At 39.5% G+C, this 25,797-nt stretch overlaps 2 protein-coding genes across 3 annotated transcripts in view; both read left to right on the forward strand.

Moving 5' to 3' along the window:
* The first annotated feature begins 1,808 nt into the window (after positions 1-1,808).
* Positions 1,809-24,699, forward strand: SLC26A4 (solute carrier family 26 member 4). Its single transcript, XM_057364537.1, has 20 exons — positions 1,809-1,963; positions 2,304-2,443; positions 3,884-3,994; positions 5,636-5,826; positions 6,302-6,466; positions 9,028-9,180; positions 9,267-9,349; positions 10,314-10,461; positions 12,792-12,905; positions 13,674-13,751; positions 13,945-14,040; positions 15,492-15,598; positions 16,939-17,008; positions 17,328-17,420; positions 17,523-17,618; positions 18,497-18,727; positions 20,122-20,176; positions 20,497-20,642; positions 21,803-21,886; positions 22,390-24,699. Exons 1-20 carry the CDS (start codon positions 1,809-1,811, stop codon positions 22,411-22,413), a joined length of 2,340 nt encoding a protein of 779 aa, XP_057220520.1. The 3' UTR covers positions 22,414-24,699.
* A 1,014-nt stretch (positions 24,700-25,713) lies between these two features.
* Positions 25,714-25,797, forward strand: part of CBLL1 (Cbl proto-oncogene like 1) — a 10,837-nt gene continuing 10,753 nt past the window's right edge. For both annotated transcript variants that reach the window (XM_057364538.1, XM_057364539.1), the window contains exon 1: positions 25,714-25,759. In XM_057364538.1, the coding sequence (XP_057220521.1) occupies positions 25,747-25,759 (13 nt within the window). In that variant the 5' untranslated portion in view covers positions 25,714-25,746. The remainder of the gene's footprint in view (positions 25,760-25,797) is intronic.

Raw genomic sequence — 25,797 nt, forward strand, 5'->3', positions numbered from 1 at the left:
GGTAAGTGCAGGGCATCTACTTTGGGTTCCTGCAAATTTTTTTGCTGTTGTTCTTTGCTTTAATGATTAGTCTAGAAGCCATTATGCCTGCTGGAGTAATTGCATTTTCTTTGTATTAATTTTAGAACTAAGATGATATTACCATAACAGCTTTTCATAGTTATATTTTAAAATTGCTTTTCATGATGCCCCATTTTTATCTGGAGTGGATTCTAACTTGATATATTACTCAGTTTTGATGCCAGCTCAATTTTCTGTATGTGCTTTAGTATRTGTCTAATATGTCTCTTTCAATATTACTTCCATTTCCCCATATCTTATCTGCTAATGAGAAAATCTGAAAGCTTTCCCACCCTAATTAAGTAGCATTTATATCAGACCACTTTCCTTATTCCTCTAGATATGAACTGGCAGCTTTTACTGACTCGAGTGCTGTTCTTACAGGTTCCTACAAAACGCTGGGACTTYTTTTTTGGAGGCTGGCTGCATTACTGCTGGATACAACAGTGCTCACATCAAAACAATTCAGCAGTTTACCCAGATTTTCTTACAGTGCAGGAGAGAGGAAGCCAGTTGCAGAATGAGGAAACCTGGACCGCAGGTACAAAAAGTACTTCCTGCAAGTAGCATCTTTCCATTTTAGTAATGTTGGCTTCAACATATGTGAAGCTAGGACTATACTGAATTGCTTTGAAATGAACTCCATGAGTAGCTCATTGAACAAATATTTTGCTTGGTRCTATACCCTCACTGTGTGCCCTCAGTGCCTCTTTGGTGTAGACTGAAACATTGGCACTGATTCTTATTTCAAAAAGTCTCCTGGGTRAGGAGGACATGTGCTTTGCTTCACTCGTCCAAGATCTTTGCGAGGTTGTCTTCTGTATGTAAGGGGAAAGAGCTGAAAGGTAGCCAGGAGTATTCAGCATGTAGGACTGACTCTTTCAGCCCAGTCCTATCTGTAATCATAAATTACAGCAGGGCTGCCAAGGAGCTCATACCCTAAAAACCCCCTTGAGCAAACCAGAAGCCGCAGCCCTGGGCGACCTTCTGTCATTTCAGGTGTGACGCAAAGGGCCTGCAGGCCCTGAGCCACGTCTTCCCACCGAGACTCCTGGGGTGATTTGGAGAGCAGATGCTGTTTGTTAGGTATTTGTATCTATGCATGGAGATGATGCCCAAACCTTGGGTCATGGGACACAGCAGGATTTTGGGAACTCCAAGGAGGCTTCTATGTGGGCCAAGCAGTGTACTGAGTGGCTGGTCCTATCTCACCCCCTCAGGCTCGCCTTAACAGCGAGCACTTTGGCCGGCCGCCAGCGGCAGGTGGCTCTTGGGGCAGCTGGTGCGGGGGACAGGCCATCACCTGTCGGCGGGTGTGCGTGCAGCCAGCCCCGCTCCGCACRGCCCACAGCCATTCCCCCGACGCCCGCCCGCGGGCCGCCGCCTTTGAAGTGCAGCCTCCGCCCGAGGGCACGGGCGGGGTCGGGGCGGTCGCTCCGGGGAGCGCCGGCCCGAGCAGGGCTGACGAGGGGGCACCGGGGCTGCGGGGGGAGGGCGGCCGGGGGCGTCGCCCGGGCCGGCCCGGAGCCGGGTCTCTGTGTTTCCCCGTAAATAAAGCGCCGGGCCGTGGGCGGCCGTATAAATGCGGCTGCAGCGGGGCCGGCTCGCCCTGCCCCAGGCCGGGGAGCGGGCGCGGGCAGAGCCGTCGGAGCCGCGGTTCAGGACGCGGACAGCGCTGCGGGGCCGCGGGCGCGGCGRCGGGGCCGGCAGGGGGCCCGCGCTCGCCGCCCGCCGCCTCAGGCGGGGCCATGGCCGCGGGCGGGCGGGCGGCCGAGCCGCTGGCCGAGCTCAGCCACTACGTGGTGGCGCGGCCCATCTACAGCGAGCCCGGCTTCCAGGAGGAGAAYGAGCGGCGGCCGGCGCTGCCGCCCACGCTCCGCGAGCGGGCGCAGGCGGCCTGCAGGTGGGTCCGTGCGGCGGGAGGGAGCCGGGGGGCGCCGGCGGATGCGCGCTCCCGGCGCCCACAAACTCCACCYGCCGAGGGATGCAGTGCCCCACTCGCCAGACTGCGGGCAGACGCATCCCTGTTTCCCTGCCTATCTCAGCTGCCCACAGGATACTTCCTTCAGGGAGCGCGCTTTTGACACCAGTGCGTGCCCCGTCACTGTCTGGAAGACAAGACCGTGACTATCACTGCCTCTTAAATTTAAATGTGCATCAGCTTAGCTCTCTGTCAGTTTGGGGTTCTTGGGCCGCTCCACTTGCAGCACTGGGGGGTGTGCTCATCACTTGTTTTCTCGCAGATGTTCAAGAAAAAGAGCCTTTCAAATTGCCAAGTCCTTTCTGCCCATCCTGGAGTGGCTGCCCAACTACCGGGTGAAAGAGTGGCTGATCAGCGACATCATCTCGGGGCTCAGCACCGGCCTCGTTGCCACCCTGCAAGGTAAAGCCAGGCACGCCGGCACTCGGCTCTCCAGGACGTTCCTATGAGGKAGCCGGCCGAACACAGGGACGTTATGCAGATGGAATTACAAATCTGAGGCTTGTTATTTAATACTAGATATTAGGTATTATTTTGCAATAAATAATTTATGGTTTTTATTTATTCCATTTTCTTTCCTTGTSTGGAAGATTTAAATTTCCTTTGATGTGCTACCAAGATATAATTATCTTTTTTCCCAGGCGTTTTTCTCAGAGAGTATTCATTTTGATATTTAAAATTTTAATTACACTGCGATAAATCAGATAGATTGTGTGGTCTTATTTCTCTTTCTTGGTTGTCCAAGCCAACAGCTCTCCTGTAACTGCCTACAAAARGCTAGTTATTACCCTGAAGTGATCCAGCCTTGATATCTACTCCTCCTTAAAATTAATCTCTTAAGGTTGTTCAGGTATCTGCAGAAGACAAYCCTCAAGGAGGTGGCGACATATTCACATTTAAAAAAAATAAACTTGATGGATATTTACATGGCTTGCAATATTAAGTTTTCCTTACTTCCTTATTCCATTTATTAGTAAAGCTTTCAGTAGATGAACAAATAGGAAAGTGGCAGAAATAAACAGAAATYAGTTAAGCTACTTAAGAAAGACTCAGAAGGCAGAACCATCCTGCCTGAGGCAGCATTAATCTAAGACAGGRCTAACTATAAACCTGACACATTCATCACACTCATTTCTTTCATCTCAATAGAGGTTTTTATACTATTTTCACAAACTTTTAAGGACTGCAGCAGGCAAAAATAGCTGTGTCAGCTCCACATTTTCCTTCARTGGAAATAAAGTGTTTGCAGGAGGGAACAAAGATTTACATTGGGAACAAAGAAAACAGTTTACRCATTCCAGATTAGCCTCAAGTATTCCCTCCTGTCTGTTCCCTTGGAGCATGCTAGGAAGGCAGAGACTGGCAGAAAAAAAGCATTACAAACTTCTGCCCCAGGCAGGGGGTGACCTGAGTAATAAACAAAGTGATTCTTTCCTGACAAAAGTTCCGAAGAGAGTGTCAGAGCTGGAAGATCTTTGCTGAAGGTAGTGTCACAGGATCCTTGTGCTTCTTTAAAATGAGATGGGTTWGATGGATTTTTCACAGAGGCAGGCATTCTTGCAACAATGTTCTCCACTTAAGTTTCCTGTCTCAGCCTGTGTGTTGGGCTACCTATGCAAAGATAGGAACATCTTCCAGTACTTACTCACCCACCTGCCAGCACGGGATAGAGTAATTTATGGTCATTGGTACTTACACGTGGGCCTGCAACTGGTTTACAGACAAAACATATTCTAAATTTCATCTGGGCAAAAGCAATAAATCTTTCTGAAAGTCTATTCTAACAAGATAGTATATTGCTGCAAGATCTTAAAGTGATATTTTGATCATCTATCATTTCAGGATTGGCATATGCTTTGCTGGTTGCAGTCCCTGTTGGATATGGTCTCTATTCTGCTTTTTTTCCCATCCTGACATACTTTTTCCTGGGAACATCAAGGCACATCTCAGTTGGTAACTGCATGTGTTCAAGTTACAGTGAATTATCTATTACAAAGTGTTAATTCTTACTGTGGACACTCCTATTTCATACAATATAACTATTTTCTGAAACAAATTGGATGTGGTAAATATTAATACTGGTGGATCTGGGAAAATTAAGGYTTATTTCTTCTCTATACAGGCAATTGTGCATAATAGCTAACTTCAGTTGTGCCCCTGCTTTTTGCTTGAATTTGCGCTGAACTTTAAATCTTGTCTTTGGCTATACACTCTATGCAAGAAATTATGAGATCAAGGCCTCACTAGGCAGTGCGAATGACAGACATTTTATCTATCAACTAAAGCTCAAGATGGCTAAAACAGATCTCTTTTAGTCTTCTCTACAAGCCTTACTTGCATCCTTTTTTGATTACTGTGGACAGTATCTTCTTGCCTGTCGTGGAGACCCAGAACCTGTGTATCCTCTCCAGCCTCACTCTAGGTCCTCACATCAAGGCTATGGGTAAACTTTGTTGATTCTTTCTGAATACTTTCTTCAGAATATGAGGTTTTCTTCCTGTCATTTCTCACATTTGAAATTCTTGTTACAGCTTGATAACTGAAGGTCCTTTTTCTTCATTCTAACAAAATCTAGTCTTTCCTTCTTCATATCTACTAAGAACAAATTGTTTTCCTCTCCCAGAGCTTTGGCATGATACTATGCATTTTCATCAGCTTTCTTCTCTGCTGCATCAAATGCCTCTGTATGTTTTCTTGACTTTAAATGCCCCTTCCTACCCTAYCAAGCAGCTCACATTTGCTATCCAGATCTGACTTGTTATGTCTACTTATAGCAGCATTCCTACTTTCTACATAATCAAACACTCCTTTTTTATGCTTTTCCCAGTGCTATTATTCATGAAGTATCATGAGGTATCTATAAAATTAACTTAACCTTCTTTAAGACACTTAGTGATATTTTCCTTTTCTGCATAATTTTAGTAGATAGCTGCCACGAATATGATTACTTTTCAGTTGTGTTTTGCTGATCACTTTCTCTGTATCTTGCCCAAAGTATCGTTTCAGTCATCTTTAGCCAATTTAATAGCACACTACTGCGAAAAGCTGTGGTCCTACCCATAGAACCATGTTCCTGCCACAATCATGGTTGTTGGGATTCCTGACCATGTAGCTATGCGGAGCACTGGATCAGCTGAAAACTAACCATGACAAAAAAAMCCATAAAATCAATCAACCAAAATAATGCAAGCAAACAAACAAAACCCAAACCTTAATGAAATAAAYGTTACTTTCACCTGGATTGGTGATCTGGGTTGTATTGTTGTGATGCTGATACGAGGGAGGTGGTTTGAGCATGTTGAACATGTTGCCCCTTTTGGCCTTGCTACAGCCCTARATTGGCTTAAGCAAAGCATGAAACTGAGACCATACCTGTATGTACAACATGAATTATTTTAAAATGGAGCAGTATTTAAAGGAGCAGTATTTTTGTGTAATGTACGCAGTGCCTGTGGCTCCTGGCCCCCTAATACTAYCAATGTACCCCAATTATAATATTACATGGTTTTTCTGACTTSGAGTACTTGCCTAATCTGACAAATTTTTTATTTTCAATGTTTATTAAACTTTAATGTGTTCTGTTTGTTGTTACAGGTCCATTCCCAGTAGTCAGTTTAATGGTGGGATCTGTTGTATTGAGCATGGCCCCTGATGAGAATTTTCTCATAGAAGGCAGTAATGCTACAGGGATTAATGGCACTGGGGCACTGATAGACACTGAATCCAGAGATGCACAGAGAGTACTCATTGCTAGTACTCTCACGTTCCTRGTTGGAATTTTACAGGTAAAATAATTGACTTGAAGACACAAGGTTGACACTGCTTTAATTTTAATGGCAGGAACATACCTACTAGGGCAGTCAGACATTTTTTCTGTAATAAAATGCAAAAATGAGGAAATGTTACTGCAAACTTCTAAGAGCTTCTTATCCTGTGCAGAATCTGTGACAGCATGGCTGGGAGCACAGGGAGTAGAATAGCCTTGTGGTTGCAGACCAGAAGACCTRCATGAAACTGAGTACTAATGGTGCATATGCTTGAACTTCTGTTCACACGTTTCTTCAGGTCTCCTTTATTTCCTTGGATGAATGATACTAAGGATCATTCTTGGATGAATATTAAGCTACAYTAGGCTGAAATGGGGGAAATATGGGTTTAAGACTGCATTTACAAAGAGAAAAAACAAAGCACAAGAAAGCTCCAAATGAAAGTGTACCCTTTTGTTGTTTAACAAGCTGTTAYTCTTCATGATTTTTCCAGGTTATATTTGGAGTCCTTCAGATTGGTTTCATTGTGAGGTACCTTGCAGATCCACTAGTTGGGGGATTCACAACTGCAGCTGCTTTTCAAGTGCTKGTGTCACAATTGAAAATAGTTCTGAATGTTTCAACTAAAAATTATAATGGTGTCCTTTCCATAATATATGTAAGTATCCCCTTCTTATCTGCTTTGGTTTCATGACAGATTTTTTTAAAATATAATTGCTTATCTCCTGCTTCCATTTCACACAGGGATGGTTCATACATGGTAAGTATAAGGCATTCATTTAATTTTCACTTCCATGAAGATCTGCAGCTGTTCATTTATAGCTGTGGGGCTCTAAGTAGCTACTTTTGGAGTTCCCCASACAGAAAGTTTAATCTTAAAGTCTTTTTCAGACAGAGCAGTTTTTCACATGAGGTTTAAAGGTGATTATGCACTAAAACAGTTCTTCACTTCTGGAATTTGTCCCATTCCTTGCTTTCTCACTTACTGTGAAGGACATTTGATCATTTACTAACCATGTCAGGTCATCTCCCAAAGCTGGCCAGTCCAAAGGCTCTTTACACTTAAATTGGTACGTCATTCTCCATTTCACACTTGTAGCCATGCTTTTGAATACCTAATGGATACAGATTCCCACCCTTTGGCCAGGTACCTATCAGTTAGCAAATGTGAGTCTGAGTGTTACTATCACAACTCCATTTGTTGATTTTACAAAACATGGTCAAATGGAGAAATGTCTGCATTACAGAAATACTGAATTCCTAGAGGTCTTGTATTACAAAATAGTATCCTTTCCCAGGAAAATTATTCACTTTTATCACTGACTTCAGCATGAAACTATCCARGTCCACAGTATTTTAGATCTTCCAYAGCACTTCATATAAGAATAGCAGATTTCTAAAAGAGGCTGTTCTTGTAAAAAAAAATGTATTTGGAGATTTTGTGTGCCAATTCTGGCAACCAGACTAGCAAAAATACAACAGACATCTAGATTAACAATAATAGGATGAATATGACTATAAATAGCAAGATAAAAAATTAAAAAGAAATCTGGAGGATTATTTGTGGCGGTAAAAAAATATTATCTTATGGGTTTTTTTCCGTATTAATGAAAACTCTTTCCCTCAGAGCAAGGAAAGTTAGATGAGACAAAGTACTGTATAATAGACCTTAGAGCAGACCTGGCAGAGTGATGGACTTGTTAATGCAGCATTTTTTCCCATCTCTTTTTTATGTTTATTGAATGGATGGTACATTTAGTATAACACACTTTTTAAAAGGATCTACATGGTTCTTCCAGCACTAGCAAGCCTGAGTGGGATGCTGACTTTTTAGGTTAAAGTTCAAAGCTTCTGTGTTCTTACAGGTGAGTCAGGTCACTGTGTTTGCAAGTGCATGTAGAGCAAAGAAATTGTTATTTCTGGTCTGCTCAACCAGTGATTTGCTGTGTCTGCTTCAGCAAGTTTTGGACTTGCTTCAACAGTGTTGTTTAACGAACTGCAACACCAAGCATCCAACATGAGCAAAATCCACAACCAAMGTTAGAAGTTGCTGTTCTGCTGTGAGGTGAAGCAGTGCAAGAGGTGGTCAGCCATTCTTATGGCATCCATGGTAGACTGTARAATGGGCAATAGCTTCAGTCAACCAAGTGAGGGCATCTGATTCAGTGTTTCAGGAGGGTTTCTTCCTTAACCTAGAAAACATACCCGATTGAGCACTTACATATTTAACTCAAAACCAAAGTCTGTTCAGCAGGGTTGGAGTGGTGCTGCTGCTGCAAACCTCCCCTTGTGTTTAAACCAAAAGCTCGTTACTGGAGGAGCTAACCAGGATGAAAGAAGTCTGTTTCTAACCCATTTTCTACCAGATCATTCTGTTACAGCTGCCTCATTGGGATAATTACATGGGATAATTACGTTTTCTTGGAGACAGGAGGCAAGTGAGAACTACCCTGATGCTTAGGAGGAGGACAGAGGATTATTTGTGACTTTTCTGTAATCATCCCTTCATGTTTTCTCTGTGCAATTATTTGTAATAAACAATAGGGTCAAGCAAGGGCACAGGAAGGGTAGAGAAGGGAGCTGCCTATTGCAGCCCAGTTGTGAGCATTCCAGTCTGGRGCTGAACTCTGCTGGGAGGGTAAATGTACTGTAAGATGAGGTTTAGTGACTGCTTTTCTGAAGTGCAGGATTCTCCATAGCCTGGCAGGACTTATGTGGTCACACTCATTCTTTGCATGTCAGCAGTGGAAATAAGAACCATGTAATGCACAGACCATATGTAGTGAGCCAGAGTTTTGCCCATGGGTCTGCGACCTCTCTTTTGACTAGAAAAATGAGGATCTTCCTTGCTTCCTTCACTTGTCAAAGTGAAGAAGCTACAGATCTTCCCTTCCTTGCTCCAATGCAGGTAGAGATAAAACACAGGTAGTGAGTTAGTTCTTTTTACTTACTATTAATTGCCTTAAAATTGGGAAGCAGAAGCCCCCTATGTGGACAACTCTTTCATTTTGTTATGCTTTTTCCATTAAATTATCTGTCAAATCCATTTACTGATTCTGTAYCACCTTGACACTGCGTTGTCCTAAGGCTTCTCCAGGCCTGAACAAAGAAGTTACTTGGCCTTCTCCAAAACTCCATGCATCTGGATCACCTCATGAGTATTTGCACATYCTTTAAGTGGGAATGGGCGTGTTTTATGTTATCATTTTTATTTTTCAGACTCTCGTTGAAACATTTGAAAAAATTGGTACCACCAATGTTGCAGATCTWATTGCTGGACTCCTCACCATTTTTGTCTGCATGGTTGTTAAAGAAATAAACGACCGGTTCAAACACAAGATACCTATACCCATACCAATAGAAGTTATTGTGGTAAGCAAAGAAGCATAAAGTAGATGGTCTAGCTRCAGGATGACAGGAACTCTTTTTAAGTCTTAAAAATTTTTGTTTTATTACAGACAATAGTAGCCACTGGCATTTCATATGCTGCCAACTTGGAAAAAAAATACAATGCAGGCATTGTTAAGAGCATTCCAAGAGGGTGAGTATCTTTGTTTTTTTGGAAAAAAAGGTATTATTTTAAATGGCTAAAAATGACTGTAGTAAGAAAAAATGCATAAAAGAAACATTGAGAGCTGTAAACTGAGTTTAGAACTCAGGTCTGGAGATTTCCTCAGTTTTACTTCTGGCTCTATCAATTATGCTACCTAAATATGTTGCCTAGCTTTCCTTCTTCTGTAAAATGGGCTTAGGAATGACTATCTAATTCATGAAGTCTGTCTGCAAATTAATTGCTTCCTGCTCATGAAGTGACTATACGACTGTGGAAAATAATTTTGTTTTTTTTTTTAAAAGTATTGTTAATAAAGAAATTCTGCATAGATTTAATTTCTGTAATCCTGAGTTATCCCACTATGGTTCATATTTGTGCCACTACTGCTATCCCAATCAACTTTGTCACTTCCATACACATAGGAGCAAGGATGTTGAGGATTACAGTGGCAGAGACTTTCACTTGAAAGATTCAGAGCACTTCACAGTAGTAACCTTCACATTCCATTTGGTATTCAGGGCTTGATTAATTAAAATTTGTGGAAACACAGTAGGGGATAAAATGCTTTTGGGATCTTACTGAAAAAGTATGTTAACAATAGTATGAAGTGTCATTAACATATTTATGTAATTCATCATACTATTCAATACATCCTTTATTCAATGCTTMAAAAAATGTAGTTTTTCACTTTGCTATCATAAGGCCAAATCTCAGTCATKCTGAGAACAATGGGAGCTTTGTTGCTGACTAATAGCATCAGGATTTGAGCTGTGGTGAGCTAGATAAGCGTGTTCTGTATGTCAATGGGCTGTTTCCACCTTTTTATTAACTTGAAACATTACACTTCATATTATAAGCAACCTGTATGCCTCCACCTCAAACTCCTTGACAGTTCTGGTAAGAACAGAATTCARTCAAAGTTGGTAATACTAATATGTTTTCTAAATGCTAGATTTTTGCCTCCTGAGCCTCCAAATGTCAGCCTGTTTTCCCAGATGATAGCAGCCTCCTTTTCCATTGCCATTGTTGCTTATGCTATYGCTGTATCTGTGGGGAAGGTGTATGCAACCAAGTATGACTATGCTATTGATGGAAACCAGGTATGTATAACCAAAACAGTTTATAAATTTAGTGAATGCAAGTTGTTTCATGCTGACTTATGTAGCCAAATGAAAGAAACACCATTCACGCACATTTTCAGACAAGCACTGAAATCTGGCAGAAGTTTTTTCAACTCTTGAGAAAAAAGGTAGCTGAAATGGCCACATAGAGATGAGCCAGATCCATCTTCAGTATGGGCTTTTCATACTAATTCATTCTTTCTGTACTGGTTTAGTGACTGCAGTAGCTCTGAATGGGCTAAGCACTGCATAGGGGAAGTTTCTGGTGGTGTCAAGGTGACAAGCTTTAGCTGGCCATTTCCTCTTGTAAGGAGTATTTTGAGGTGTGTAGCTGGGGCAGGGGAATGCAATGTCAAGCTAAGAAGTTGCTCTGGATAGCTTTATTTAGGCTTAGTCTACCTGCAGGATTTGAATCAGTTGAACTTTACAGTTATTAAATTATTGTACTTCTMAGCATGACAGCAGTTACATCAATATAACTGTACTTGTAGCCTAATAGATCACTCCTGCAGCTTCACAAAAGGTAAGCCTACCAGGATATGAACATGCTGGAATAGCTGTGTGCACTAAACAGCTGAACTGCTTCAAGCATTGGTTTCTAGGGSCACATAGCTAGAATGTGACATGAGCAGTGCATCACAAGCTCTTACAGGATTCCTGCATTTGTTRAATGTCTTCACCGGGGGTTATGTTGCTTGCCCGTGGTATGGAATTAAAATGTCAGAAAGCATCTATGGTAATTCTGAATTTTATCCTTTGAGCATATTAGAAAATGCCCTYGCTATAATAAATAGATAAGCTGAGTATTTTGTTTAATGAGTCCTTTATTTTAGCACTAGTGGATTACATAAAGTTTGATTTTGGAAATGTTGTTTTGTACTRTATAAGAAAATTATGCTTCTGTTTGTCAATTTATAATCCTCAAAGGCCCTATCTGGTAACACTTGGTGTTAGTTGCCCCCAATGCACCAACCTTCAGTTTACTAAATCTGAAAGAATAATACCCAATCCTAGAAATGCTGTTTATGTGGTTCTGTTGTTGAATAAGTTGTTCTGCCAGCACTGGTGTKCTTCAAAGATATTGCAGTAGAAGTATTAGTTTATAAAAGCAAAGTGCTTTTGTTTCTACTATGTCGTGAATTTTACATGGAGCAAAGGTTTTTACATACAGCCCAGAATGATGGGTAAATAGTTTATTTGATCTGGAGAAGTTAAAATARCATCATAAAAGCAGGTGGTAAAACAATTCTGAAGGATGGATTAATACTATTATCTTCCAGTGCTTAAATTGTCTTCATAGACAATTCTTCTTCTTTTTCACATTACTAACACCTAGAAACACAAGGAATTGTACTTCCAATATTTTCTCACAGGTCACAGTGGTAACATGGGAATAGGCATGAATAATTTAGGTCTGTTCTGTTAAAGAACATGACTTCCCTGCTTTTGTAGTTGGAGCTAAATGAAAAACTTAAACAGGAAATTTAATTTTGTAGAAAAGGGAGACAGTCAAAATCAAGTCTTAAATTTTATTTTTTAAAGATTTCAGTGAGTGAAAAGCTCTCGTGCCTGTGTCAGCTTGGTGAAAATAATGTTTCTGTCAATTATATAGGGTTGGTTGCAGACAGCTTCCAAATTCTTTATTTCCCAGCAGAGGAATGGCCACATCCCAGGACATAAAGTTCCTAGGGCCCTTGTCACTTGAGGAGAACCACCATCAATAGGTGCCAGCATCTGTGACCCTGAGGCAAATCTATGAGAATCATGCCTGCGACTCAGCATGAGTTCATTGGGATGCTTAGAGTGAAAAACTTCTAGCTTAACAAACTAGAAGTTTTCAGTGAAACCGTGTTTTATTACAAAATTCCTTAATAGTTCTAATAGTGATACAATGCTATGCATTAGTTAAAGGCTTGTCTAAACTCAGACTATTGTACTGATCAAAATAATTTGTTTCATTGATGACACCTGGGAGTTAAATTTATACTTGATGCAATTACTMTAGTGTAATTATTAGAAATGTAAGGTTTGGTTACACTGATGGAAGTAAATTTCAAACACCATTATACTCAGATGASTATGTCTTTGTCAGGGGACATATACCAGTTTCGTGCTGGTTTCCAAACAGAGGTAGCTGCACTGGCACAAGAGGAATTTGTGTAAACTTTTAACAGCTATTCCTAATTCATAGTCTTCTCAATATCATTGTGCTACCTACATTATCAATTACTGCAGAAGCTACTGTCATTCTCCAYTGAAAAACTGTCTTCAGGCATCTGTATTTACAGCATCATCCAATTATCTTTCAGGAATTTATTGCCTTTGGGTTCAGCAACATTTTTTCAGGTGCCTTTTCTTGTTTTGTTGCAACTACTGCTCTTTCACGAACTGCAGTCCAAGAAAGTACTGGTGGAAAGACTCAGGTAATGACCTCTTCTTACTAGTACTGTGCACAGGTAAATTTAGTTTTGTATAGTACACAGATTTCACTGTGCAATGAAAATAGTCCTAAAATGTGTCCCAGCTGACACATGAAAAGCCACAGGTGTCTTCGCAGCTCGRCTCTAGTAGTGAATCATTTTTGCAGCTCTGCCAGAAGAGGGCAATCAAGCTTTACATAGCATGAGTTACCTTACGTGTCAGAAATCTTTTATCTCTAGTTCCCCAGAACTTCATTCCCAATTAAAGGACTGAGTCTGTCACAGTAGGATGTGGGAGGAAATCTGTCCTAGCTGGCCATGATATCTTTAAGCTTCCATGTGCTGGCCTGAGCAGCTCTGCCATTTGCCATTCACCATCAGCCATGGACCATCTTTCTCACGTTAAGTAAGCTACTTTGTTTTACCATACCACAGTTATGCAGTTTTTAACAGTGAAAAACTACAGGTTATCCAGCAGCTCCTTTTCCAGCTGACACATGAACTGGTCCATTCATCTGGCTATGTAACATAACCCCTCCAAGAGCTACTACCTTGAGTTTGTTTAAACTACCTGCTTAATTAAATKCCCTTTGTGTTAGCTGAAGTGGATAATGGTTGTCCACATATGCCTAAACACAATGACATTTTGGCAGATCTCCTTGTTCCTACAGAAATGTAATGTGCAACTATTTGTACCTTTTTCTTTATTATCTCAGAAACAGATGATAGACTTGTAGTAAGTTCATTTCCTATAAATGMTGTTCTTTGCAGGTTGCTGGTATAATCTCAGCCGGGATCGTTTTGATTTCTATTGTTGCCCTGGGGAAATTGCTAGAGCCCTTACAAAAGGTACTGTACTCTTCCTCTGCAGTACAGACACATCAAATCCAAATGCTCAACTATGATGGATAAGATTAACATCCCTCTTTAAACTGTGGTGACTGATTCCAGACAGGGCTGTGGTTTACAGTGTGTAATATTGAGCACTCTCTCAATAGCGTATTTGCTTCTGAATACCACTTTTTGTCATTTTTCTTCACAGTCTGTGTTGGCAGCTGTAGTCATAGCTAACTTGAAAGGGATGTTCATGCAAGTCTTTGATGTTCCCCGCCTGTGGAGACAGAATAAAGTGGACGCTGTAAGTAACCTAATTTTTTTTCCTCCTGAATGTTTTTATCCACTTTTGGTTTTTTGGTTTTTTTTTACCTTTTAATGCCATCCAAGTTTATCTTAACTACCACATTAACAGGATTTTGAGGAGTTAACATCAGAAAATTTTTATGTGCATCCTCAAAATGCAAATGCCATGAGGTCAGTTAAAAATCCAARTTTTTAGGTCAGTGTTCTGCTAATCTTCTTTATTCCCTATATCCTGCAGTAAGGATGCCAATCAGGTTGTGCAGTGATAACTCTTTCATATTCATTTCCATAGTTTACAGCAGTCATGTAAAGCAAAGGCTTGCAAAGCAGAATAAAGATGGCCTTTACCATTCTGATTTTATCTTTTGCACAGTTTAAATGAGTCAGAAAAGCTGACCTTTCCTTAAGTCATGTACATATATTTATGTTGTTACCACATAAACATCCCCATTTGCCTGAATAATCTCAGAGAGTCCTCAGAAAAATATGGGTTTTTTTTTGTTGTAGCAACACTAATCCAAGCTAGAATGTGGATTCATTTGGCATGGTCAGGGATGTATGAACAGACTTTTCTTATGAACCACTATAACCATGTCTCAGGGTACTTGCTCACATCTCCCACTGTGTTTTCTGTGGAACAGACTTTCACTGTGGYTCTTAGGGTAGGAAAAGTTTGCATGGAAGACATTTTTTCCATGCAGTCCTTACTGTCCTTAGATTTTACARTTAGTGTCATTGGGCAGTACCTGTCTTAGATCTGAAATATTTTAGTCAATCATTTTCTGGTTTATAGGCAAAAGATCCCATTGACTTCAGTGAGAAGTGTGAGCACTTAGCTTTTTTAAAAATTGAGTCTACTGCCTGTTCTGCCTGGGCAGTGAAGTAGGAAAGAACTGAGGAGTGCACTTCAACTGTTCTGCCTGAATATTCAGTGGAGATCTTAGAGAAGTGCCATCAACCTGTTAATGTGAAATATCTCTCTTTGCAACAGTTTTGATTCTTAGATATCTCTGAGAAATTCCCTCCCTTCCCTATRTGTCTGCATGGGAGGCATCTTACACTATTTTACATCTTGATAAAATAAWTTTTTTTCCAATTTTTAAGGAAAATTATCAAAAATTGCCGTCATCAGAAATAAGTAAATGCAGTGTTTAACTGTATCTCCTTTAATTTCACCAAAGGAATTAGATCCTTAAAAAGTATTGTTATGTAGAAAACCCCCTTGTTTCCTAAAAAGCTAACTATGCCTAATAAGACAATGATAGATAAAAGCATYTTGGAGGAAGAAGAAGACTTTTGTAGGGAAGTCAGCTAATTGCTAGTGTGCTACACTCAKTTCCAAAGTTAAAATCTGCTACTCATATTATCTGGTCCAGTGTTTCTTTAGAATGACCAGTATATTAACATTTTATATATGAAAATACTTCACATTTTTTATTTCTTTGCCAGATGATCTGGGTCTTTACATGTATAGCATCSATCATTCTGGGACTTGATTTGGGATTACTTGCTGGCCTTTTGTTTGGATTGCTGACAGTTGTGCTGAGAGTTCAGTTGTAAGTAATACAGTATCAGAAATAATCCTTAGTTTTATATTATRAAAAAGGAAAGTAATATGCTGAAAAGCAACATAATTTGTTGCAGAATATCTCYGTGGGTTTACAAAAATTTGGAAATGAAAAAATCTATTTTTTTAKAGCAGACACTCTTTGTGTGCTATCATTTAATTACACTGTTAAAACAGAAGCCATATTATTTTTTCAGTATCTATTCCATATCATGTTGGCCACTCTGGTGGTACTTAGCCACATGTTTTCTATGTACCCACATAACTGAGTTCTGGAAAGGGATAGGAACATTCTAGATCAAATATAAACAGATGTRTGGCTTCTGTAATTAATTAATCATTATAGTAACTCTTAGCAGGTAATACTACTACAGTATATTGCACATGCCAAGKATCTTTTCAGTTATTGCTTACAAGACTGGTTGTGTGGCTGTAAAAGAAGAGCAAGAGAAAGCATGAGAATAAGAAAAAAAWTTGTGCTTCTGGATGATTTGTAACTGCTTAAAGAATATATGGTAGTAGAATGGTGAGAAAAGGTGRATTTGAAGAGCCTTATTTTGTTATCTTGTTATTTTCATCAATTTGAAAATACAACACAACTCCTTTCCTTCAGCTTGGAGTCCACAGAATATGGTAACCAGCATTACCAAAGRATAGTTGCACTGTCAGCAAATGCATAAAAATAAAGCCTTGAAAAAGTTGTTTTACAGTAGTAGATTMTAAAAAAATGGAATTTGAAGAGCTTCAAAAAAACATTCCCAAATTCCACTCAGATGATGTTACCAAAGTAGAGGGGAGATGAAGCCATACTTAAGAACTTAAGAAACTTAAGAAGAATTTGCTTCAACTGTTAAATACGTATCTGGAGACTGCAAAATATTTTGGTTTTGTTATTGACTGAAATAAAAATTAAAAAGGTTGGACAAAAATATTTACATAATCTGAAAAGAATGTAAATGTATTTTGGTTGATTTGAAATGGAAAAAAGTGATCAGTTTTTTTCAGAGTAAAAAAATGTTTTTTTAAATTCAAACCAAATTAATCTGCTTTAAAAATATTTTTCCAGTTTGGGAAATCAATTGAACAAGATGCTCACTCTGCTCTTAAATTAAAATGGTGCAGCAAGCAGGCTGAGACCAAAGTACCTTGTCTTTAAAAAAGCACATTCACTACAGGGACACAAAACAGATTGCAACACTTTTGCACATCAGTTAATTTGGCATTAGAAAGCAAACTACAGGAGTCTAAGACACTTTGTATTCAGCAATCCCTTCAATTCTGTAAGTGCCCATATATGACATTTATTTTCACTGTCTTTTTTTCTGTTAGTCCTTCATGGGGAGGCTTTGGAAACATTCCTGGCACAGACATCTACAAGAAGGTCAAGGACTACAAAAATGTAAGTCATTGCTGACTTGTTTCCCTTCAGTCTACAAGTCAGTGTAAGAAAAAGTGGTGCCTTGCATATTGTACACAACTTGAATTTGGAAGTGGAGTCATCAAAGATAACAGATTTCAGCATCATCTTCATCCAGATGGTCAGCCCATTTTGTATGCTGGGGCTGTAAGGTACTAACAACTGAATCCCCTCAATTATCAACAAATACGTGTTTGGTTTTATAAAATTAGATTGTAGTTGAACTGTTGAAACAATTCAACTGCTTCTTATTTGTCAAAATATGGCTGTTGCTGTTTAACCTTATATTCTTTGGCAACAGGTTATAGAACCAGAAGGTGTGAAGATTCTCAAGTTTTCAAGTCCAATTTTTTATGCTAACATTGATGGACTGAAAAGCAGCCTCAAATCCACAGTAAGTGATAGGTGATGGGTTTGGAAGCTTCTTAACTATCCTTGAGATTTCCTCAGAATTATATCTAGGTTAATTTAAATAATTTTGTTCCTTTTTTTGTAGGTGGGATTTGATGCAGTCAAGGTATATAACAAGAGACTCAAAGCACTGAGGAAAATACAAAAGCTGGTCAAGAAGGGAAAATTAAAAGCTACGAAGGTAGGCCTTTAAAATTATTTATTTCTATTTTTTCTCAAAGTATTAACAATTGCAGCTTTTTTGTTCAGGTTTAATTATTAATTACTCTATACTCATCTTTAAAATAGAATGAAAAGGGTGACTTATTACATGGTAGAACAGTTTATAAGTAGCYTAATATAGAATTTCCAATACAACTTAAATGACAATTTTGATCACCTAGACCCTACCTTAACTTAGGATTTCTAATTACCTGGCCCCTCTGCAGATCATAGGAAATTTGAATACATGGTTTGATGTATCAATACAACAATCATAATCTAGACTTAAAAATCACATAAAAGAAGAGGAGTCACCAATTCTCAGAGAAATCAGAAAACGTTGAAAGCATCCCTGGCCTTTCAGGGTCTCTCTGTCCAGCAGTGGTTTTGGTCCAAATTTCCCATGCAGGACTTGTCTTAGACAGTGCTCTGTGCACTGTTACGCTTCCCTGTTCTGTCATGGGGTCATCAGCTACACTTGGTTGTTGCCTGGGACCTTCAAGGTCAGCAAGAAAGGGAAAGATCAGATTGGTGCCCAGGAATCTTGAGGCCAGTAGGGAGATGAAGAAGAAATGGGTTTGATTTGTCTAATTGGTTCACAGGACCTTCAAGACCTGAGAATGAGGGAAAAGGGAGCAAATACATGACCTGCTCACCCATAGAAAATGGCTTCTTGCCTTATAAAATGGCATTAGTTATGCTAACCACAGCGCCAGGATTGGGAGCAGGGGGTACTGGTCACAAGTGTCTGTCTTGTCAATTCTTTCAACGGAAGGTACCACAGGGAAGTATTTTTTTGTAACTCCAAAACTTAYCCCGTGATTAAATTCAATATTCCATATATTATCTGCTCATCAGAATGGCATCATCAGTGAGCCTGGTATTAATAACGAAGCTTTTGAGACTGATGAGGAACCTGAAGACAACCAGGATCTTCAAGTTCCCACCAAAGAAGTAGAAATTCAGGTGGACTGGAATTCAGAACTCCCAGTCAAAGTAAACATCCCCAAGGTGCCCATCCACAGTCTCATTCTTGATTTTGGAGCAGTAACCTTCTTGGATATTGTAGCTGTGAGATCAATAAAAACGGTAAGGGCATTTTTTTATTATGTTCTATGAAAATGAAACTTGTCAGTAGTATGTAAATCAAGAGCTGTTAACTGAAGTTAATTTCTGAGTTTTAAATAGTGTATTGTTGAAAAATACCATCAAAATATATACAGCAAAAGGTAGAATATTGGTGTGTGTATTTTAAGTGGGAAAAAATGCATTAAAAGAACAATATGAAGGTTGCATAGCCAAGTACTCAAAAAATTTAACTGCAAAATTTAGTCCCCTTATATGCATATGTTATGAAATATTTTAGTTATATGTTTTCTTTCCACATGCCTCCTGCTTTAATCTGGGCACAGGATGATGCTCACTCAACACAGAGGTAGTAAAAATTTTGTCTTACCATCTCTGTTCAGTCTTTCGCCACAAGATTTATTTCTTAATTCCATATTATTTTAATTATGAAGGAAGAATGATTAATTTCTTTATAGTATTTTCTGTGGCTAGTATCAAGATTCATTAATTAATCTTCAAACTCCCAGTACATAATAAGGTAATATTCCTGATTTAGGAAGAAGGAAATGACTTTGAAGATTAAGGCTGAGTATTTCCAWTTTTTTGTGCCCAGTTGCAAGGGTGTAGGACCAGATTGTTCAGTCTTTAGTATTTTCTGATATTTTGTATGTTGCTTTCACTAACTTAATTTCACAGTTGGGACTACTTAGCCTATCTGTAAACCAGTTCTTTACGATTACTCTAGTTTATCAGTTAGCAGAAGGGAATGGAGTTAGTAGYCACCTCTGAAAATACTATTCTAAGAGACTTGCCTGCCATCAGGGAGCCAGGGATAGATTCCAGTCTCCTGCYTTTTAAGCTAAGTGAAATACAGGAGTAGTGTGTGCCTTGCTTYAGCCTTCTGCCTAGTTACACCGGACTACAGGGTCCATTGTCATCACTCTTTCCATATGTAGCCTTTTCATCCAAGAACAGGTCCATCTGGTGCACTGCATGAGGGAAAATATCTGTGTAAAAAATCTGCCTGTGCCCACGAATGATTGTATCGTGTTGCACATTCATGGGGGAAAATTGGGCCCACGTGGAGAGATGATTATTCATATTATGAGAACTGAATGACAACCCTAATTGGCAGTGATATTTGTGTGACTCAAATGGGTAGTTCCATTTACATAGTTGAAGGTAGGCCACTGCAGCAACCAGGTACTTAAGTACTGGATCTTTAAGTATAGCAAAGTATAGCAGTATCTTATTTATGATGAATAAATAGAACGTACTATGTGCAATGAAGACAATAAGAAAAGAATTGTGTGTACCTATACCTATACATTACAGATACATACAGACACATATTTTCTCCTYACAGGCTTTATTTATTGATGTCTTCGTTGCAAACTTCTTTTTTTTTTTTTTAGATAATTAAAGAGTTTGAGAGAATTGATGTGAGAGTATACTTTGCTTCATATCAAGGTAAATATCCAAATATTTCTACTGTCGCTCATGCAGAGAATAAAATKAAGGTGAGAAGTGATCTCTAGATGTGTCTGTGGTAGCATCTGCACTAATAAATATATGAATTGTCACACTGATAAACATTGTGGCCTCCATTGGGACACAAAGAATGGCGGGGTGTAAAGGAAATATAGAAAGGAAAAGTAAAAACTAAACTATAATTGATGGAGTAATTTGGCTGTACATTTGATTTCTGATAATTGCAACCATGTATTTTGACATTTATTTCTTAAATTACTTAATATTGTGTGAACCTGTTATGACTTCCTTTTATTCAGACAACCTTATATCTCAGCTGGAACGGAGTGCTTTCTTTGATGACACTGTCAGAAAAGACATATTTTTCTTGACTGTCCATGATGCTGTGCTCTACATAAGGAATCAGATGACATACAGTGACAACCAGGATCCCATATTTGAAAAGGTAAGGATATCCAGTAGTACATTTCCCTTCCTTCTATCATCTAGCACTCATTCTTGATGTTTCCATTATAGCATGGCACATTYGAAATCTAGAACTGTAATACAAAAAAAAGTGTGAGTGGAGTAAATTGGGCAGCATCTGTAGTACATGAGTATTCTTCTAGATAAAAGGAAGGATCTGTCAACTCCAAGAGCTTGTTAGTAAAAAGAACAGGAGAAACAGCACACATGGAAAACTCTTCATCCTAAGACACATTTGCTCATTTCTGACAACTGGTGTCTTAAGATCCTCCTCAGCTGGAAGTTGCATTGGAACATTATATGTAATTGTCACAGATGGAGTTTTCTTCAATGTGTCTGTCATACTCCTTTTGGAACCTGTGACAATATCCTGTGGAGATGGGTTCTCTAATTTTAGATGTGTTATATGACAAATATTTCCTGCTTGGTTTAAACCTGCTGGGATTCTGGATTGTTAGCTGCAATGAATAATCATTTCCTGCTCCCTTTCCCAACAGTTCAGACTTCTGATCAAAGCTATAATCTCATTCTACTTGGTGTGGATGTGTACAGAAGCTGTTCCACACCAGTGTTCATTCCTACTGCCCTTCTCTGTGCATTTCCTCATTGTGTTCTGTGGTTTGTTTAGATAACCAGAACACTCTGTAGCATTTAATGATGTGGGCCCTCATTAGGAAAATGGTCRTATAATGTCCTCCTTTCTTTTTACCACAATTCCTTTCTTAGCAATCACTGCTACCGTATTATGAATAAATAGCAATTAAAAGTAGTATTACTGAAAACTAGGATAGGACCCTTACTTTTTATAACATTTTCATACTAATTGTTTTATAGTAGAGATTAATATTTGCATAATGCTATATAGCAGTTTAGCGATAGGTTGTGTTTTTATTATTTTTACAAAGCCATAACTAGTCACGTGAGCARAGACAGGCCTACAAGCTCTGTAATTTATAAGACCTACAAGCTCTSTAATTTTTCTCTCAGCTGAAGTCAATCATCATCTTTGTCATGGAACAGTAAAGAACAGACTCTTCTAAGTTGTGGAAGTTATTTTAAGGTACTTCAGAGTAAAAAAAAAATCTGTTTCAATGATATGGACAATACATAACTCATGTTTCTTAATTTCTTTCTATCAAGATTTCACTCATGCAGGAGTCTAAAGAACCCATAGAGTTCACAGAAACAAGCCGGCCTGATGATGAACTTGATGTTCAGGAAGAGGTATGCACTTTAGAACCAAATGTGTCTATATCCCTCTGCCTGTAGCATTGAGTCATGYTGTGAGAGGATGGCCCTCAACATGTCTTCATAAATAAGTACCCTCTCTGGCTACCGAATGTCAGTCCTGAGTGGGGGAAGTCAAGTTTTCTTGAGATAGTAGTAGATTATATCTGCTTAAGTATCTCCTTATCTCTCTTTGCTTTAGGGTTGCTTTTACCTTACACAGCCTTAAGAATATATCTAAATACAAGTTGGGTGCCTAAAAGAAGACGTGGCAAGGCTTGAGCCATCAGAGTCCAAAATGATAGTCAACCGCCCCCTTTCATTACTCCTTTTAACACAGCAGACACCTTCTTGCACAATCCACACATTTTGTAGAAGTTACTCTCTTGGTACTTTCACTGGGCTTTTAGTTTACACAAACATGTAATTTTTCCACATGGTGTATATGCTGAACTAACCATGGCCTGTTTCTCTCCACCTTTCAAAACCCATTTCTCYAGGCTATGCGCCGACTTGCTTCCTGAAGGACTGCTGATACTCCTACCTGTGAGCACACAGCAATATTCACGCACCAGTACTATCTATATCAGCATTTTCTGCTATGAAACCAATCTTTGCACTTGAAGAAGACCCTGATTGTTTGTCTGAATGATACAGATCTCTATAACTCTCCAAATTTTAGCTAACATCCCAGAAGTATTCTGGACCTTGATTCAGCAAGCACTTTCTGCTATGATACATTTTAATAAAAACGAAAATCAGAAGACTGTTGTGAAAGATGTACTCAGTTTTGGGACTAGTCAGGCAGAAGTTGCACTACCCTTTTATCAGTGTATACAGGATGAAAAGCTGCTTTGTGGTTTGCCCAGGAGAGTTGAAGAGACCAAAATCTTTGGATGGCAAACCTTTTGTTCGGTATTTGTACAATGCCCAGCAAAAGGGCGAGAGTTCCARCTGGCCAAGGCTTTGAATTCTAGAACATTAGTGTAGAATATGTGCTGACAAGCCTTGAAAAATGTATCATGATCATTTTTTTCAAGAAATTCCTTAAACTGCTGCAGGTTGTTAGATCACTGAAAAAGGTGACAGGTGAAACTGTCACATGAAGAGAAAACAGCACTGAACTACTATGATACTTTAAATAGGATAAGTTTCAAAAGACCCTTGGATATGGGTTCACTAGCTCTGTATTAATCCCATGGTAGCAAGTCATGCATTACTATTAATGATTGTCCCTTAAATGAAGGACACACAGAAGATTATTTCGGCTAGGTTACATAATCTTCATCAACAGGCAGATCATGACGTAAATTAAGGAAAACCTTAGTCCCTGGGTGTTGARTGGAATCTGTAGAACAGGCTGAAACTGAGTGCAAGCAAGAAAGTTAGAATGTGACCTAGTATAGAAGTKTGTGGGTTTTTTAAATGAAATATAGATGTATTTTTTGTTTAATGAATAGTTATATTTTTATAGAGATTTTTTCTTTTAATATTCTACATCAAACTGCTGCTCTTCTTTTATATTTGAAAGTTCATCATGCACAAGTGCAATAATTTACAAAAGATAAAGATTTGACCAGCAAAACTTTAATCCTTAACTAATGTCCTGAATTTTCATGAAGAAATGTATTTTGATGGAAAACAGACTGCTACCTTAAATTTTTTAGCACTACATTATTTTTTAAATGGAAAAAAAAAATAACAACCTGGTGAGGGTTTTCCTGCATGGTGAGGAAACAGGTAATAACTAAAGTGTAAGAAATGCCCAGGTATAAAATGCCTTTAAGTTTAACAATGTGGACTAATTAGCTTCAGTATATTTAATTCTTTTTATTTGATTACATCAAATTTTTCCACATCACACTGCACAGAGAAGATTTCTCACAGGAGGTGGCACTTCTGCCCACCTTGCTGTCGTGAAGTTCCCATCAGGCTGTGGCCCCAGCTCCTATTAACCTGACTACTGGAGCTGTTGCCAGTGCACAAGGCCAGTGACATGTTTCTCAGAAGCTGTATTGCTTTTCTGAAACAGATGTAYATTTTATGTAAAACGTTCTACCGGGTGAGTGAGCTTTCAGCTAATTGTTAAAGCAGGACACACTCTAGGGAAAAGATGGTAAAAAATTGTGGTTATTTTTTTCTCAAGACAACATCTGCACTGTGAAGTTTGAGTACAGATTCTTACTTGACRGAGATGTGGGCTTACATTATTTTTTAAACTTTCTCTAGTTCTTGTCAGGTGTTTAAAAAGCAATTAAATACTCAGTAGTCTTCCAGTTCTTTTCCAAATATGACATCTGAGCTGGGATTGTGATAAAATGTAATAAAAYGCACTTATTCTCAGCCTGCATATTTCTTCCAGACATGATTGTATCTGTCCTTAATTTAACTGGCACAAAATATTAAACTTTTTCCGAAAAATAACATTTCACTCAAGCCTATAGTGGAAGTGTAAGAGGTAATGTGCAGAATGCATTCAAATGCCTTTCTCAAGTGGGTATGTGCTTAATTTTCTATGTACCCAGCAAACTGAAGGATACCAAAATAATGAATTTTTCAATGAAGATAAAATTCTCTACAGTTTTGTACTAATTCAAATATCCRTAAGTAGTGTAACTAGGTGTGGTTATCTTTTTCCAGTAGGATGAAGAMGAGGTATTTTTATATGCATTTTGAGTATTGCTGTTGTCTTTGCATGTTAGATACTAAATTTGGAGATGTATTTTAAGTTTTTTACCCTTTTAAAAAGCTGCATTTGAAAAGCAATTGTATCCATTAACTAGAAAATAAAGTTATGCATACTGAAACCATGCTCCTTGTATCTGTATATTTGTGAGTTTCTTGTTTGTTTTTGAGTTTTTTAAGTAGTTTCTTTGTATATTCTTATTATGGAGATATAAAGCTTATCATGAAGGGATCAGTGTCACACTTGTCTTGTTTTGAGGATCAATAAAGACAAAAGGTAAACTGGTTCTCTCTGCCCTGTGCGGATAAATGTTAGACTTAAATGACAGCTTTTAAATGTTAAGGCCAAAAGGATGAGACATTGTCTGTAGGYGGACAAAATCCCAGTCCAGGAGGCTTTTAGTGAGACAACCACCAATCTGAAGTGCCTGGAGTTATCCTACTTGTTGTGCAAGGACTGCTCAAGGCCATTTTTTACTTCTAACTCTGCCTTAGTTTTATTTCTTGCCTTTGTTCAGTGCTATCCAAACATTCAGCATCCCACTGAACAGGAATCACATAATTCTAAATGTATGGAAATTGCATTAAGTCCTCTCTTGAGACAGTGAGCTCTGCTCCATGAAGTTTCGAAGTGCTCTGGCAATTCAGTGTTCCATCACTTTTACAGCATGTCAGGTATTTGCAATTTCCATGCTGAAACTTAACGCTGACCATTAGCAGCCGAAAGCGCGATGCAGCGTCACATCTTTCCAGTGTGTTTGAAGGCGGCTGGACGGGGCCTCTGCGGCTCCTGAGCTCAAAGACTCCTCTCATGCTTTCATTTCATCATTCCCCGCAAAACCACAGGCCTCCTAGTCCCAAACAGTCGCGACTCTGCACCCCGGGACCACTGCATTCCTCTCAGGCCGCGGTGTGAGGCGGCTCGGCTCCGCTCCGCTCCGCCCGTTCCCCTCAGGCCCCGGTGTGAGGCGGCTCCGCTCCCCTCCGCCCGTTCCCCTCCGGCCGCGGTGTGAGGCACCTCAGCTCCCCTCCGCCCATTCCCCTCGGGCCCCGGTGTAAGGCGGCCGCGCTCCGCCGGGGCCCAGGGAGCGCTGCTCCACCGCCCGCGCCCCGCCCGTGCCCCGCCGCTTCCGGCCGCGCCCTTCCGCTCCCACAGCGCCCCGCGCCGCATCATGGACCACAATGGTGAGCAGGGGGAGGCCGGGGGCTCGTCCGTGTCCGGC

The sequence above is a fragment of the Malurus melanocephalus genome, unplaced genomic scaffold (genome assembly GCF_030028575.1).
Source record: "Malurus melanocephalus ecotype Western Australia unplaced genomic scaffold, MMel_1.1 scaffold_39, whole genome shotgun sequence".
Classification (NCBI taxonomy): Eukaryota; Metazoa; Chordata; class Aves; order Passeriformes; family Maluridae; genus Malurus; species Malurus melanocephalus.